At 48.4% G+C, this 15,764-nt stretch overlaps 1 protein-coding gene across 10 annotated transcripts in view; it reads right to left on the bottom strand.

Moving 5' to 3' along the window:
- CEP112 (centrosomal protein 112) overlaps window positions 1-15,764 on the bottom strand; it is a 418,686-nt gene that overhangs the window by 41,257 nt on the left and 361,665 nt on the right. For 9 of the 10 annotated variants that reach the window (XM_059998183.1, XM_059998182.1, XM_059998189.1 and 6 more), the window contains one exon: window positions 1,569-1,658. In XM_059998183.1, coding sequence (XP_059854166.1) covers window positions 1,569-1,658 — 90 coding nt within the window. Of the gene's footprint in view, window positions 1-1,568; window positions 1,659-6,288; window positions 6,316-15,764 lie in introns of those variants that run through there. The other variant, XM_059998190.1, reaches the window with a different exon arrangement.

Raw genomic sequence — 15,764 nt, 5'->3', positions numbered from 1 at the left:
GAATTCAGCTAAACCAGGATGTGAATCCACCTGTACTGGTTACCAGCTGTGTGACCTTGGACGTGTCACTTAACCTCTCTGGGTTTTAGCGTGCCAATTGGGAAATGGGGGGGTCATACTGGGCTTACACGGTTATTATCAGGATAAATGAACTAACATGTGTAACGTTTCTTGTACAGTGTCTCTCATCTTGTGGGCCTTCAATAAATATAGTTACTATTAGTTTTTCATCCTAGAATTTCCTATTTTGTGACCCTATCATGGACTGTCTGACACAGACCCTATACAAGACATATCGTATATAGACATGATATATACATACATGACACAAAGATGACATGCATATGATGCAGGGCATACATTAGACAGCAGGAAGGAATTACAGGAGGTCAAGTCCATTCAGTAAGTGTTATTACGTGGCATCTATTAGACGCTCACACCTGCCATTCTGTGCAATCCCTACCTTGGGGTCTTGTTTGTAAACAACTCCAGAGATGACAAAAGTTCCTCTATTCGCCTTACTTCAGGGCTTACTCTTCTGACAAGGCCGAAATGACCTAACCCAATATCCCTGCACTGAATTGACTACGAGACAACCAAAGTCTAAGCGTCTGCCAACACCTACAGCGGGTTCTGTCCATAAAGATTTGCGGCACTTAGAAGAATTTTAGTAATGCTGTACGCAGTAGCTGAGGACAGTGCGTTTACAAAAGGTTTCATTAAGACTCATGAAGTTTATTAATACACGGTTGACTTTTCAGTTTACATTTAGTTAAATTTACTTTAAATGTAAAAGAATTGGATGAAAATGATCCTGTGGTCACTGGCTATTGTCAAAGCCAGACTATTCTGGTTATACGAGATTTGTTTCATCAACACACTGGAAAGAAGGAGGAGAAAATTAAAATTCAAAAGAAAACATGATCTACGTCCCTGTGTTCTGATATGAGGACGCAGCAGACACCGTTGGCTGCGTCCCCAACACATTTCCCCACTCCCTTGTCCAGGCTGTCCTTCCTTTTATGACTCCAACGCCGGCAGGCAGACCCTAAGTGGTCCAGCCTAGTTTGGTACCCTGCAGCCTCCCGCCAGGGATTGGACGTGTGACCTGCTCTGAGCGTGTGACCTGCTCTGGCCAATGAGAGGAGAAGGGAGTTGCGTACGGGGGTGCTTCTGGGAAAGGTCTCCTGACTTTGCGGAAGGGCACCCCGGAAACGTAAGTCCCTTTTTGCCCCTGGATACTGCTAGATCTGCGCAGGATGCCTGGAGCTGCTGTGAGCACCGCGGAGCTGGCTTTGGGATGGACCCTACACAGGACGTAGAGCCGCGCGAGCGAGAGAGAGGCGGAGCCAGCGACCCAGGGCTCCCCGCCCAGAGCCCACCCTACCTACAGGCTTTCTGCGACAGAGGTTAACAGGTTGCGAGGCAACAGATCCCTTTGTTGTTTACGCGCAGCAAGGGGCCGAGGATTCTGTTACTCGCGGCCAAAGCACCCGGTGGAAACAGGACACACGTGAGCTCCTGGACCTGGAGAAAGTGAACGAGCAAACCAGCCGAGCGGGCAGTACCTGCTCCTGTGATTCCAGTTCCTTGTGCTGCAGTTTTTTCTCCAAACATCGTGCTTGATTCGAGCGCTTTTCTAGCTCGTCTTGTAAAGCCTGAAACGGTATGAGATAAATACAAAAACATTAAAAATTAGCAGCCTTGGAAAAAGCTTTACCACCTGAACTGGTATCAAAAAGGCCTCAGCTCTGGTCTATTACTGCGGCTCCAAAACCGGCCTTTTCGTTTCAGGCCCAGATGTTTTCTACTTTAGGAACAACTAGTATCAAAAACTCCAGACTCACACACCAGACACATTAGCAGGTGTCAATGCATCTTATAAAAACATCTCCTGTTCCCAGCATAGACACACAAGCACGCAATAAAGTGTAGAACTATTGCTAATTAAAGTAACCCTATCAGGACACCTGCGAGGCACACCCACACTCTGAAAAGTGTCCTGGTAGCTAGGAATCGTAACACTGGACCGACATGACATTGTTCAGAATTATGCTCTGGTCATTGGAGTATGTTATGGTAACCTTAAAGGCATTTTTTATTAAGCCGTCGAGGATGGCATGGAATTTGAGGAAACTGAAAGAAATAGACAGAGATGAACACTTTCAGTTGCCAAGTAGCTGTTGGAAATCAAATTCAGGTTCAGGCTGGGGGAAGCCGGGAATGGAAAGATCAGTAAATATCATTGTATCCATTACTACTTTAAGTAAAGAGGTGAACTAGAAAAGAAACAGGATCCATTCAAACAATCTGATGTTAATTATAGATATAGCACGTGGGAAATGACGGTGAACAGAACACACTCTCAAAGAGTGACTGCAAAGATGCTAAACGACTTCTCAAAATAAAATTCATTCAATTAAGACTCCTGAGTTTCTGCTCTAGGCGAAGGACTGTGACACGTATTCCAAATAAAGCGGTGAAAGAAAACAGACGAAACACATTCCCTGCTCTCACGGAGCTTCTGCTGTACTGGGGCAGACAATAAGCAAACGGTGAGCATAATATATGTCAGTGGTAAGTGCAGAGGGAAAACACTGCGGGGAAGGAGGCTATCCTGGAACGCGGTGAGGAGGGTGCTGCAGTCTTAAACAGCTGGCCCAAGACAACCTAACCGAGCCAAACCTGAAGGAGAAGAGCGAGCAGGTCACAGAGACACGTGCAGGAAGAACCTTCCAGGCAGGGACCCCTGCACATACCGGGGGTCGAGTCACGTCAGGTCCCGTGAACCTCAGAGGGCACTTGAGGACTTCAGGCTTTATTCGAGGTAGACGGGGGCTCCTGGAGGGCTGTGGGCAGGGTTGCTTTGGTTGCCGTGAAAAACAGATGGAAGAGGGACACGGGCAGAGGCAGAGAGACAGGGTCGAGGCCGTGAAAACACACCGGGAAGGGGTGGTGGAGAACTGGACCAGCCGGGGGCGAGGCAGCGGCAGCTTCCCAGTCTATCTGACGACAGAGATCGCAGCTCCACGGAAAGGACGCAGAGCATGAAAAGTAAAAACAGAGAAGAGACTCCGGGATTTTGGCTTGAGCAGGTGGAAGACCGCAGTTGGGGAGGTTCGGGACGGGAGGGACCGGTGTGGGGGAGAAGGTCGGAGCTCAGCCTGCGGTACGTCGAGTGCGGGATGCCTGTTCCACATCCAAGCCGGGATGCTGGGCAGCAGCTGGGGGAAGAGTCTGCAGTTCAGACACGATGTCTCGGTTTGTATCCACTAAAAATTCTTTCAATGCAATTCCAGCCTTTTCTCCATGCAGACAGAGACCGTGGTTCTTACCTTTTTCTGGAGTTCTAGCTCCACTGGAGCGTCTGGCAAATGCCGTGTGGTCACTCCCCACGTGGAAAACAGTGCTTATTATTTTGCCTGTGATTTCAGGGAGTCCAGTTGCCTGAAGCCTGTCCCTGGATGGACCCCAGGCTAAGAACCTCTATTTATAAGAGTATAGGGCTTCCCTGGTGGCGCAGTGGTTGAGAGTCCGCCTGCCGATGCAGGGGACGCGGGTTCGTGCCCCGGTCTGGGAAGATCCCACATGCCGCGGAGCGGCTGGGCCCGTGAGCCATGGCCGCTGAGCCTGCGCGTCCGGAGCCTGTGCTCCGCAACGGGAGAGGCCACGACAGTGAGAGGCCCGCGTACCGCAAAAAAAAAAAACAAGCAAAAAAACTCAAAAAAAAAATCAGTTTAAAAAATGGAAAGTAACCGAGTAATATCCCACTTTCCAAAAAGTGAAAATGTATCAGACTAAAGGAAAAGGACAGCTGTTCCTGGTCTCATATTCTAAAAAGTTATTAGGTCATGAGATGTTCATCCTCAGTTTGCCAGAGGCCTGTATGAACACAACCACAACTACTGAGTGAGCACAAGAAGGACCTTTCTTTTAAGTTGTGGCTTCTTTATTCAAAAACCTTCCAATTTGACATTTGACACACCCACAAAACAGAACTTTTACTTTATTCCTGAGAAAAGCCCAAGATCATTAAAGAATGGAATGTCCAACACTGGGTCAAAAATCTAAAACAAAATCCAACTTGAACGGCTATGCTGTTTATTCTGCACAAGTAGGCCCCGCCTCAGCTCTGCTGTGTGAACTTGCATCACTGCGGAAAGATGGTTCTTTTCTCCCAGTTAAACCTGCCTTTAAATGCCATGCAAGTGGGCTTGCTGGGCCTGACCGCCCTCAGCTGGCTCTCAGAGAACTTCGTGGGGACTGTGAACAAAGAATGACATTTTCCAGAAGAAAAACGTACATGACATAAGCAGCTCTACAAGAACAACGAGGGCAGGCCACACTCTTTAAAAGGGAGCCGGTTATAGGATAATTTGATTTGTTTATTTAAAATATGAAAGTAGTGAGAGCACATTAAAGTGTAAAAGATTTGGCAGTTTCATGGACTCTCCAGGGCGAGGAGAAGCCAGGGTAGCTAATGTGCCCCGAGCGGCACCTGTGATGGTCCCAGAGCTCTGCTGTTCGTTGGAGAAAGAGTATTATAGTCAACGCTATTTCCATAAAACTTATAAACATGGTTCGAGGCCAGCTGCTCAACTCGTAAAGCCACGCATTAAGGACTTCTAAAAACCAAAGTATCGGGGCTGGTGGCGCGGTGGTTAAGAATCCGCCTGCCAATGCAGGGGACGGGGGTTCGAGCCCTGGTCCTGGAAGATCCCACATGCCGCGGAACGACTTAGCCCATGCGCCACAACTACTGAGCCTGCGCTCTAGAGCCCGCGAGTCACAACTACTGAGCCCACGTGCCTAGAGCCCGTGCTTCCCAAGAGAAGCCACCGCCATGGGAAGCCCGCGCACCGCAACGAAGAGTAGCACCCGCTCACCACAACTGGAGAAAGCCCGCGCGCAGCAACGAAGACCCAAGGCAGCCAAAACAAAACAAAACAAAACACCGAAGTATCTCTCATAGGCCTTAAACAAACATGAAATGATGGCAGATACATGCCTTTTAATAATGGACACATGAAATGCAAGTTCGTTTGAATTATAAGTGGTTAAAAAGTTATTTAATAAAGGAAAACTTCATTGGAAAGGAGAAAGACTGGGCTGTAATGATACACAAGATACAGTCAGAGCCTCCCTAGTGTACAAGGCATGACAGAGGCTTTCAGACTTAGGATTTAGCACAAGTTTTTCTAGAGATTTCTGACCTTGTCTTTGGCCAAACTCTCAGCCAGGTCCTCCCCTCATCTGAGGGTGGGACTGGGGGGGTGGGCGTCCATCTGGCCGGCCGAGCACGCAGACTTGTCTCATAACCCGCGACACCTGCACTGCAGGGTCTCACCAGACGGCATGATCTCAAACTCCCCACTTTCCCATCTTTACCAAAAACCTCAGTTGTGAGAAATGTGGAAAAATCCACTTGCAGATCGAAACAGAATCAGTAGCATAGAAGTCACCTTTCTCCTGAATCGCACATTCTACAGAACTGTGCCCTCCACTTTTTAGGAGTTTTCAGGCCGGTTCTCACTGACTTGAGATTCGGTGTGTCTTCCGTGCACCCTGCCTCATTCTGTGTTGCCAGGTCGTGGCTCACGCTTGTGTCTGGCTTGGTCACAAGTCACCACGAGGTCGGCGGTACATCTTCTGGGCCAGCCATCTGTATGAGGGCTGAAGCGTAAACGGCTCCTTCCCTGAGTGCTGGCCCATGGAACGTGTTCTCCCGGAAGTGGGACCTTGAATCGTGCAGCGTTCTTTTATTTGAAGGGACTGGATTAAATCAGATGTAAGCAAAAAAGATTGCGGATGAAGTTTTGCCCTATTTAAGTATAAAACTGGGGTTCTCAAAGCCGTTGATTTTGCGTTAAGTCTGTGGTCAGGAATCAAGGAAGGGACGAACCTCTGCTGGGTGAGACACAGGAGGGGCCTCACCAGCGGCACCTCCGCGTAGCCAAGGAGATGAGCAAGGAAGGAAAGCAGAGTGTACGAAAGACACTGCCAAGAAGGAGCCAGTCCCGCAAACTGTTAAAAACTGGTGAAGCCGGGTGGTGGGTAGATGGGGATTATGCATATTATTCTCCCTACTTTTGCGTATGTTTGAAAGTTTCCATAATAAAGAAAAAAAGAATTTTTAAAGCTTTTTCTAGTTAAAAAACATGAAGTCACCATATCCTTCCTTTCATGAGGTTTGAATTTACTGTTTTACTTCAGAAAAAACAGATGATTCATTCGTCCTTCAGTGAATAGGCGGGATGTGTAAGGATTTCCCCATGTATACTTTGGAAGCAGGGAGTGGGGTGTTCATATTTTGACCTAAGGAGAAGATAACAGGAAAGGGAAGGCTTACTTATATTTTTATTGAGATACAATTTACTTATGGTAAAACTCTAAAATTTCTTAAAAAAATGGTGATGGTCTGTTTTCCATTTAAAACATGTCATATGATTTAAAAGTTTGTGTCATAAAATATCTGTTCAGATAATAAAATCCTGCTTATAAACTATCTTCCACTGATTGGTTTATCCATCAAACCGAAATGACACCCGACCTGTGACTACAGAGAAGAGACACAAATTATGAAAGGGAAGGAAGCAGAACTCTCATTTAAACCTTAACTGCCTTTTTAACAATGCCCAAGATTACACATGGTGCTGACAATATTTCTGATCAGTAGGCTTCCTTTGACAGGTAAATTGACACAGAAACAGCAAATGCTTTTCTTTCTACTACTGCTAACCGGAAGGTAAGGGAAAATTAAATAAAACAATAAAATCTCATTACTTTTTTAAAAAAAATCACATCTTAAGCAATTGGGATCCAGCAAAAAGCCCAAGCCCTGTGCCCCGGATGAGGAGACGCAAATCTGGGGTTAGGGGAGGTGACACAAGAGCAGAGCGTGGCGTTTTGACTGGGGGGCCTTGCTGGCTGTTTACACGGGCCCCAGTGACTCCTTTTCTCATTTTATTTTATTTTTAAGTAGGCTAAACCTACTAACAAAAGCAACAAGTCTTCTTCAGCTGAAATGCCGGTCAAGATTTCTTTTAAAGTGGTTTCTTCAGACCTACCCAGAACGCATAACAAACCGTAAAATCGTTTTATTAGTGATTCTGTAGCACCGAGCACAGGTTTGTGCTCTAGAGGTGAAGTTACTCAACTAGAACCAGTTACTGCCGAGGCCACTACCATATTCAAAACACAATAGCATAATTTTTTTCCTCTAAGGCTTCCATTCAGGCTTTCAATTTTTTCACGCTCCATGCAAGTACCTTTTCTTTTCTTTTTTTAACCCTCGTAAGTCAGCCTCTCGTGGTACTGGTATGAAGAAAAGGGGTTTTAATGCCTATGATACTCTTCACATGAGGCAAAATTCCTTTCCGGTGAAAACTTTTTAGTTGTTGCAACAAACCGCAGGAACGAGAAATTGCACTTTGATATGAGCGATTTTATAGTATTTATTAGGCTACTGATTCAACAGAAAAGGCAAAAGTATTGCAGCCAATATAAAAAACAAGAGTAGCACTTTCACCAAAGAATACGAAAGTTTTCGCTTTCCCTCTCTTTTCTTCTCCCTCTCACCTACTTTCAGGCCTTTAAAATTTCCTAAAAACCTTCCTTGAAAAGCCTTAAAACTGCACTTTTTAAAAAGTTAGTGTTTCCCAGTCTTCACAGAGGTTCCAGGAAAAGAAATCACGTTATTCCAAAACTTGGATGATCTAAGGAAGCTGGAAGGTCCTAACACACCTCGTTAGTGTTCCCCAGTCACACAGAGACCGTCCTGACATCACCCACGTCTCCTCTGGGAGTGGTCAGGGCATCTGTACTCAGGAAATTCAAAGCACATTTGCCCTACTGCGTCCCTCCAGACAGCTTCACTTGCGAACACATTCTTATCTCGGGTGGTAGGAATCTAGGATCAAGTTCAAGAAGCCCGGCTACGATGTTCCAGGATCTCAGAGGAATTTCCTCATTCAGCCTGTGCGATAAGCATTTGCACTGCAGTCAGTCTCCGCAGAACAGAGGCCGCCCCTCCTCTGCGTGAGCCCAGGGAATGCGGAGCGCCCGTAAGTCACTGGTTTAAATTTTTACTTACTTACATGTCTAATCGTTCACACGTGCAGTCCCCTGCGCCTGCAGCATCATTCCAACCCCTGCCAACAGACGTGAATTTCTACCCCGTTGAACCTGAAGTTGTATTTCTCACTAAGTCAGTATGTCCCCTATATGATAACATATTTATGAATTGTGAATTCATCTGACTTCCCCCCTGCATCTTAGACTATGAGCTTCACAAGGGTAACACTCCTGCCCATATTTTTAAAGTGATCTCTGAAATGCTTAGTAAAGTGTTGGGACTATGGTAATAGTAGTTACTGGTGACATGAACCACTTATATAAAGAACAAGCTGCTTTTCATTGGAAACAGTTGGGGTGTTCCTGCTAAAACTTCTCCAGATTTCATTCCCCCCCCCTCAAATTACATAACTACCTTTCCTTACTGTGTCCCTAGCTAAAAATGTCTGAGCTTTACCCAGTCTGCTCCCTCAACTGTCCAAAGGGGTGTCCCTTCTTGTTTCCTCAAGGGAGTGCATGCATCAGTGCCCTCATTTCTCTTTTCAAGTTCTAAGGGGTTGGTCACAACTAGCGGACATTTAGTCCTGTCCAAAACGGCCATTGAGACGTTGGTCCAGGCCCAAAGGTCCTTGGTGTTTGCGCCTATCAAAACGTCCACTGGATTCAAACAGCCCATTACATTTCTTTATACTTTGGTTAATAGAATAAATGTATTAAAGATACTATCATGTTTTATTGGTCCAATCATTGTGCTGTGGCTGCAGCTGCCAACGATAACCCCCCCTGCCTCGGTGGCCGGGCACAGGGGTAGGCAGACGGGCTGGGGTCCAGCTCTTACAGAATCGCGGGGTTCGTATTAAGTATGTGCACCAAGAGGAGACCTAAAGCTAGAGAAACGCGCAGAGGATGGCAAGTCGGGGCTGGGATCTCGCGGCGCATGGTGTGTTGACACGTCACCGGGCATCTGGTGGAGGGTGGAGTTGGAAGGGAGGAGCCTGGCCCAGCCTCCAGGTAACACGGGCAGTGACAGAGCACTGGCTCTGGAGGAGCGAGGACAGGCGTGCTCTCCTGATACACGGCAGTCGCGTGTGACAGCCACCGTGAGGGGACACCAGGCATCTGATTAACCCTCCCCCCGCTGCCCCATTGCCAGGGGTTAACGGGAGATGTTCTCTTGAATCAGCGTCCTGTAGATGGACCATCCTGGGGGGCCACAAGAAGCACCTGCTGCTCTCTGGAGGGGTTTCAGTGGGTGTGACCCCCATACGTACCTGCTAGTCAGCGTGGGCCGCCGTGCCCTCAGCCGCTGCCCAGCTACCTGCTGACCCAGCCCAGCCAAATGGGGTGTGGAATCCCTCAGACATTAGTAAGGTTCCCCTACCAGTAAAGCAGTCATCACTGGTCAGATGGCTACAAAAGAACAGAAGTAGCCCTTCTTCTGCTGCTTGGCAATGGAACACCTTTATCTGAAAGTTCTCAGGGGAATATGGCAGCAATAGTATACTCACAGAAAGAAAAGCCAGCACTACATGATGCTGGTTTCTGTTACCGTTCCCACTTTTATAACAGGAAGAGGAGTAAAAGGCACTGACACCACGAAGAGGTGGGGCTCTGCAGTGCCTGACGGACGACTAGTTGGGATCTGGATAAATGACGATCATTCAGACGGGACCAGAAAGCATCCGCACAAGGTGGACGCTGAAGGGGAGATAAGGAAACCCGACAGGTTAAAATGACACGCAGAGAGGAAGCAAACGCAAAGCCATGGAAGAACTCTCTCGTGATATTCGTGATGAAGGAGTCCTGACGATGCTGCCAGAAAGAACTCACGGAAGAGGCAAGTCAACCCAATGTCATTGCATGGAATTGAAATTCCAGATGAGTATAAAGGGACCAGATGCAGAAGACCATTTCCTGGGGACGATTCAGGTGCTCAAGACAATGAAAGAATTGTGATTTGCACGGCTTGTGACACTGTTCGCTAGTGAGGTGCCAGGCACACTATTCAGTGACAACACCTTCAAGCGGCACCGACACAGGTCACGCACGTATGGACTGTGAGCTGCTGTGTGACGCTACACTGTGCCTCTGATGGACCCTTTAACCGTGAACAGGAGAAAGTACACTTACGCATACATACGTGAGAACACACTTGCATTTGCACAGGGAAGAAGGCTCAGCGTTAACCCTTCACTGTGCAGACGGGTCTCAAGATTGCAACCATGACTGCAATTCAACTACTCAACCTAACGCAGCTGTAAGAGGATGCCTGTTTCACTTTTCACAATCACTGTGGCGAAAGTTACCTTCTTTGGGTCTAACGTGGGGGTGTATGACAACGGAAAGTAACACCTGTACACCTGTGTACAGCGTGCATGCGTGCTGTTTAAACTTCCACTTGTGCCTTTGGAAGATGAAAATGACACTTTGGAGTACGCTGTGGAGAAGGCGGAAGAAAAATCAGATGACCAAATAGGTCGTGTTGAGGGTGTATGTCCGTGGAAGGACTGGCAGGGCAGAAGACCAGACGCCCCAAGAGTGCAGCAGAAACCTGGAATGTTCGCACATCAGTACTGAACGGTGATCACAGGACAGACAGCCCAGCAGAAGCTGGCACGGCACATCTCAGAAGCTGGTGGTAGCGCATCACCCTTCCATGTGGAGATTTACTGAAGCGCTAACAGACAACTGGCAAAGTCGCGACACGTTGTCACCCAGGTGTCTGGTGGTCACACTCAAGTACAGCTCCAGCTTCACAACAACACTGACAAGATCAAATTCATACAACCGAAACTGTACACAGATATCATCTAACACATACGACGCCAACAGTCGGGTCCATACGTACTTGAGAGTGATTGCTCATCCGCTTAAGAGTAACCCTGCTGATTCATGGTGAGGAAGAACAACAATAAATGGAAAATCCAAAATCCACCACGAATGACAATAAAAATAACGTCAATAAAATTTTAACTAGGTTAAATGTTTGTATTGTTTAGTGAATCGTGGACCCAGTGGCCGTTCTGGACAGGACCACGTGCCCTGCAAGGCCCGGCCACACTGCTGACCCCTCCCTTTCTGCCCAGCCTCTCTCGGCGTCTCGTCTCTCCCCGCTGCCCGCTGGAAACTGGTCCCCTTGCGCACGTTGTTCGGGGGAACGACGTCGGCTCTGGGGAGACACTCTTCAGGCCCCTTCAGTCCTGATGCTCCTTTTTCCCATGACGGCCACATTTCTCAAGCATTTTACTCCGTGACCCAGATTCTCGCCCATCAGCTACCATTTTCCTCACCTGGAGCCTGACTTTGGTCTCCACACCTTATTAAACTTGCTCTCTGCAGGGTCCGCAGTGAAGCTTTCCTTGCCAACGCGATGGCCTTTCTCGCATCTCTGCCTGCCTCGACCTTTCTGCTGCCCTGAGCGCTGCGAGAGCCCCCCCTTCCAGGGCTGCTCCGAGGCCACGAGGCCCTGGCGACCCTCCTCCTCCTCCAGCGCTTTGCTCATCCTCCTGTTCTGCCCTTTAAATTGTGGATCTTTCCCGAACCAGGTTCTCGTCGCTCCATTTTCCTCTCTAAACAGTCTTCTTTAGACAATCCATTTCATACATTAATAAAAGTATGTCTATGATCTGAACGTATACCAGGCCCCGTGTCAAACGTTACCCTGCGAAAGCACTGGCTCCTGTGTATACGGCAGATTTATAAAGGAATAGTTACATCATGTAAACAGCACCAAAGAGGTCTTGGCAAGCATGGAGGAAGGCGGGACGTGGGGAGGAAGGCGAGCGGGGCGGTGAGCTGTGGCCGCGGGAGGCGCAGGGAAGGCGTCCGCACAGATTCACTGCAGAGAGCAAGGCGTGGCCACACGGGGGCAGGCTGCTGGTGGCACACGGGGCCTGGCATGCGGACGGTGGGCCTGGAACCAACTGGCAGAGGCAGCCTGGGCTCCCGAGACGGGCCTCGGGGGCCTCGGGGACTATGCATTCTGTCCTGCAGTAAAGGGAACCACCAAAGGGCCCAGGGTGACCAGCTGGACGGATCAGGAAGAACATCCAGGTGACAGCGTGGCAAGCGGAAGTGCTTTCAGAGCCTCGGCCAGACACACGTGCGCGTCCACGGGACCAGCCGGGGAGAGAGCGTGCCTCCGCGCTGCGTGTCAGCGTGGGAGAAAACTGTGCTCGAAGCCTCACGACTGTCTGTGCCAAGGCTGGGCACAGGGATTTTGCCGAGGGTTAGGAATACAGAATGAGGCAGAACGGCAAGTTTCAGGTCAGTGAGAGATGTTGCGGAAACCCTAAAAAAATCAAAAGAAATTTAAAAAGCACAATTTTCCAGACTGTCTTGTGCAGGACCATCTGCCTTAGGAGTTGCCCCTGTCAGAGCCGGGGGACCATCACGAGGCCACCTCGATACCACGAGGGGTGTGGGGCTGGCTTGGATACGAGCTGGGGAGAAGGGCTGGGCCTGGGGCGGGGGGCGGGGGGCACGCGGGGATGGGAGAAGAGCCAGAGCCAGAACCTCGGGGCTTGGTAAGAGCGCGCCGGCGCGGGTACGAGAGAGGAGGGTTAAAGCAGGACCCCAGCATCGGTGGCGAGCAGCCGCCACCCACCAAGGCGGGGAACACGGTAGAAAAAAAACATATGGACAAGAAGAGAGAAAAATAAGTTCCTCGGCGACACACGTTCAGAAGCAACATGACGGCAGGGCCTTGAACATGAGAACACGGGGCCGAGGAAGACACAGCTCGGGGGCGGAGCGACCGTGCGCGGACACCTGCCCAGTAACGGCGGGTCCACTGGGGCCTTCCTGCCGCCGATCCCCAAGCTCAGCCGCGCTCCCATCACCTCACGAGTCCTCCCTCCACCTGCTTCTCACCCGCGCGCTTCTCACCGGCTGTCAGCAGCGTCACGCCAAACCCACCGAGCTCAAGACGCAGCTCAGGGCACCCCAGCAGCTTGCCCGGCTGCCCTCTGGTCGGCGGCGCAGCCGCCTCCCCGCGCCCCGGTTTAACGCGCACAGTCCGCGGGGCGTCACCCCACGCGCGGTGACCGCGCCCGCCACCCACCGGGGGGCCCAGCCCCGCACCGCCCGGGGCCTTGGCGCTTCTCCCCGCCTCGCCTGCAACACTCTTCTTCTCCCTGTACGCCCTGCTACCTCCCTTCAGAAGCCTCCAGTGACCTGGAATGACTCGGTTCGGTTGTACTATGTTTAGACTTTAACGCGATCCATTAAAATGTAGGAAAACAGGAAGAAAAAGTTCCTAAGTCACACATTCAACTGTAACAATGATGCCAATGGTTTGCCTCTTACAGTATGACGTCAAAAAAGAAATTATGGGTTGAATTACATCCCTGCCAAAAGATATGTTTAAGTCCTAACCCACAGAACCTCAAAATGTGACCTTGTTTGGACACAGGCTGCTGCAGATGTAATTAGTTAAGATGAAGTCATACTGGAGCAGGTGGGCCCTGCATGCAATCTGACAGGTGTTCTTATGAGAAGGGGAGAAACACCCAGGAAGAGCTGGGCCACGTGACAATGGACGTAGGGACTGGAGAGTGAGCCACCTACAAGCTAAGGAGCCCCAAAGATCGCGGAGGACCCGGGAAGGGAACAGAGGCAAGGCAGGAGCCTTCAGAGGGAGCCCGGCCCTGCTTGAGCTCAGACTTCTAGCCTCCCTCCAGAACTGTCAGACAACAGCTTTCTGTCTGAAGCCCCCCAGTTTGTGTTACTTTGTTATGGCAGCCCTAGGAAACTAATATACATGGCAAGAAAATTCCCTTGTTTTACATATTTTCTCTCTGAAACTCTACCCCGCCTCCACTCCTCTCCTGCTACCCAGTTCTACACCTCATTTCATCCATGTAAGGACCAAGAGTATTCTCATTATGAGCCAATCTGGAAAACCGCATTAGGAGAGTATCACTGCTATTATATGTACTCGCTGGTTTTCCTGTAACTGTGTGTACACAGTCCTGTCAGGTTAGGAAGGAGCCCATTCCAATATCACACTGGCACATTCCTACACACGATGGAGAAGATTCCTAAGACGTGAACGTAGAGATTCTTAGGCGAGCCTTTCTGGTACTCCCATTCAGAGAGGGGATGGAAATTATATGTATGCCAGGTAAAGTGTTTTTTCTTCTCTTTTTCTTTTTCACCCTTAGGATACTGCACTATGTGGGGCCAATACTTATGAAGGAGGAAGTTTAAAACCTTCCGTTTAAACCACTTAGAACGAGAGGGTTTGCAAAGACCCTGCTTAATGTTCAGCTGACACACTGTCAGAAACGTTTATCGTGCAGCCTTCTGAAGTGTCTTCCACTTCCTTTTGGTTCTCGAGGCTTGGACTGCAGTTAGTTATCGGCAACAAAGCATACACATGATGGCGTTTTTACAGTCATTCTGTCAGTTTGATTTCCGAACTACTAAGCAAAATTCAATTCTCTGATCAGAAAAATGATTAGTGACCTAGTTTCATGCTGAATGCACAACACAGCTGGTTTCTGAGGTCACTTTTATATGGATCTGGAGACAGTGTAAGGGGCTTAGAGATGTCACTTAAGTGTTTAGCATCTTCGGATATAAAAATGTGCCCCTTGACTTTAGGCTCTAATTCTTTCAGTGCAAATTAGGAAACAGCGACTTACATTATTGAGATTTCTCTGGCAGCTTAATTCCTAATATAAATACCTTGGCATTGACTACACCTCCAGCTCACATTTGTGCAAGAGGAAGCAAAACTCTTTCTAGATAATTCAACTGAATGATATTTTTTAAAATACATACAATGTGTTAGACATCATGTAGGAAGCAAAATGTGGAATAAGCCATGGTCTCACCTTTTAAGGCGATCGCACTATCTTAGAAGGTATGTGATAAGGACAAAAAGCAGGCGAGTTCTGTAAGTGTCTTAAGTGTCCAGTTGAGAGAACAAAAGGAAAAGGGAAGGACACAGGAAGAAGTTCCACGACAGATGAGTGCAGAAGGTGGGACTTTCTACAGGCCAGCTGACCGGGCTTCTGCAGGAAGTCACCAGCATGGAACAGAAAGCCGGGAGGGTGCGCTTTAGACTGAAAAAGACACAGGATACGTAACGACCAAACATAACGTGCGGGTCCTGTCTGGATCTTGATTCAGACGAATCAACTTAAAATGGCACTTCTGAGGAGAATTGGGGATATCTAATTATGAAGCAGGTATTAGATGATACTAAAAGATAATCGTTAATTTTCTTAGGTGTGACGCTGGCACCATGGCTGAGTGACAGAGTGTCCACATTTTCCGAGAGGCATTCTGAAATATGTAGGATAAAATGACGGGATGTCTGGAATTTGCTTTAAAATATTTTCGCCAAGAAAAGAAGGAGAAAGTGTAAAACAAATATGGCCCAATCTTGATAATTGTTGAAGCTGCATGATGGATACATTGGAGTTCACACTACTAAACTCTCTACTTTTGGGTATGTTTGCAAACTTTTATAATAAAACTTAAAAAAAAAACCCATATACAATTAAATGACCTGGGGGAAAAGCACAAGGTGATTAGGAAAGTCTTCCGGTAGGAAGTGGCATTTGGGAAAAACCTTGAATAACAGCAACAACTCTGACAGGCAGAGGTGGGGAAGGGGGAAAACTGTCTGCTAAAGAAACAGCATTTGCCAAGGTAAATAAGAGGAAATAAACCCACCCATA

Source organism: Delphinus delphis, chromosome 19 (genome assembly GCF_949987515.2).
Source record: "Delphinus delphis chromosome 19, mDelDel1.2, whole genome shotgun sequence".
NCBI classification, from domain to species: domain Eukaryota; kingdom Metazoa; phylum Chordata; class Mammalia; order Artiodactyla; family Delphinidae; genus Delphinus; species Delphinus delphis.
This window is presented reverse-complemented; position numbering and strand designations above follow the sequence as displayed.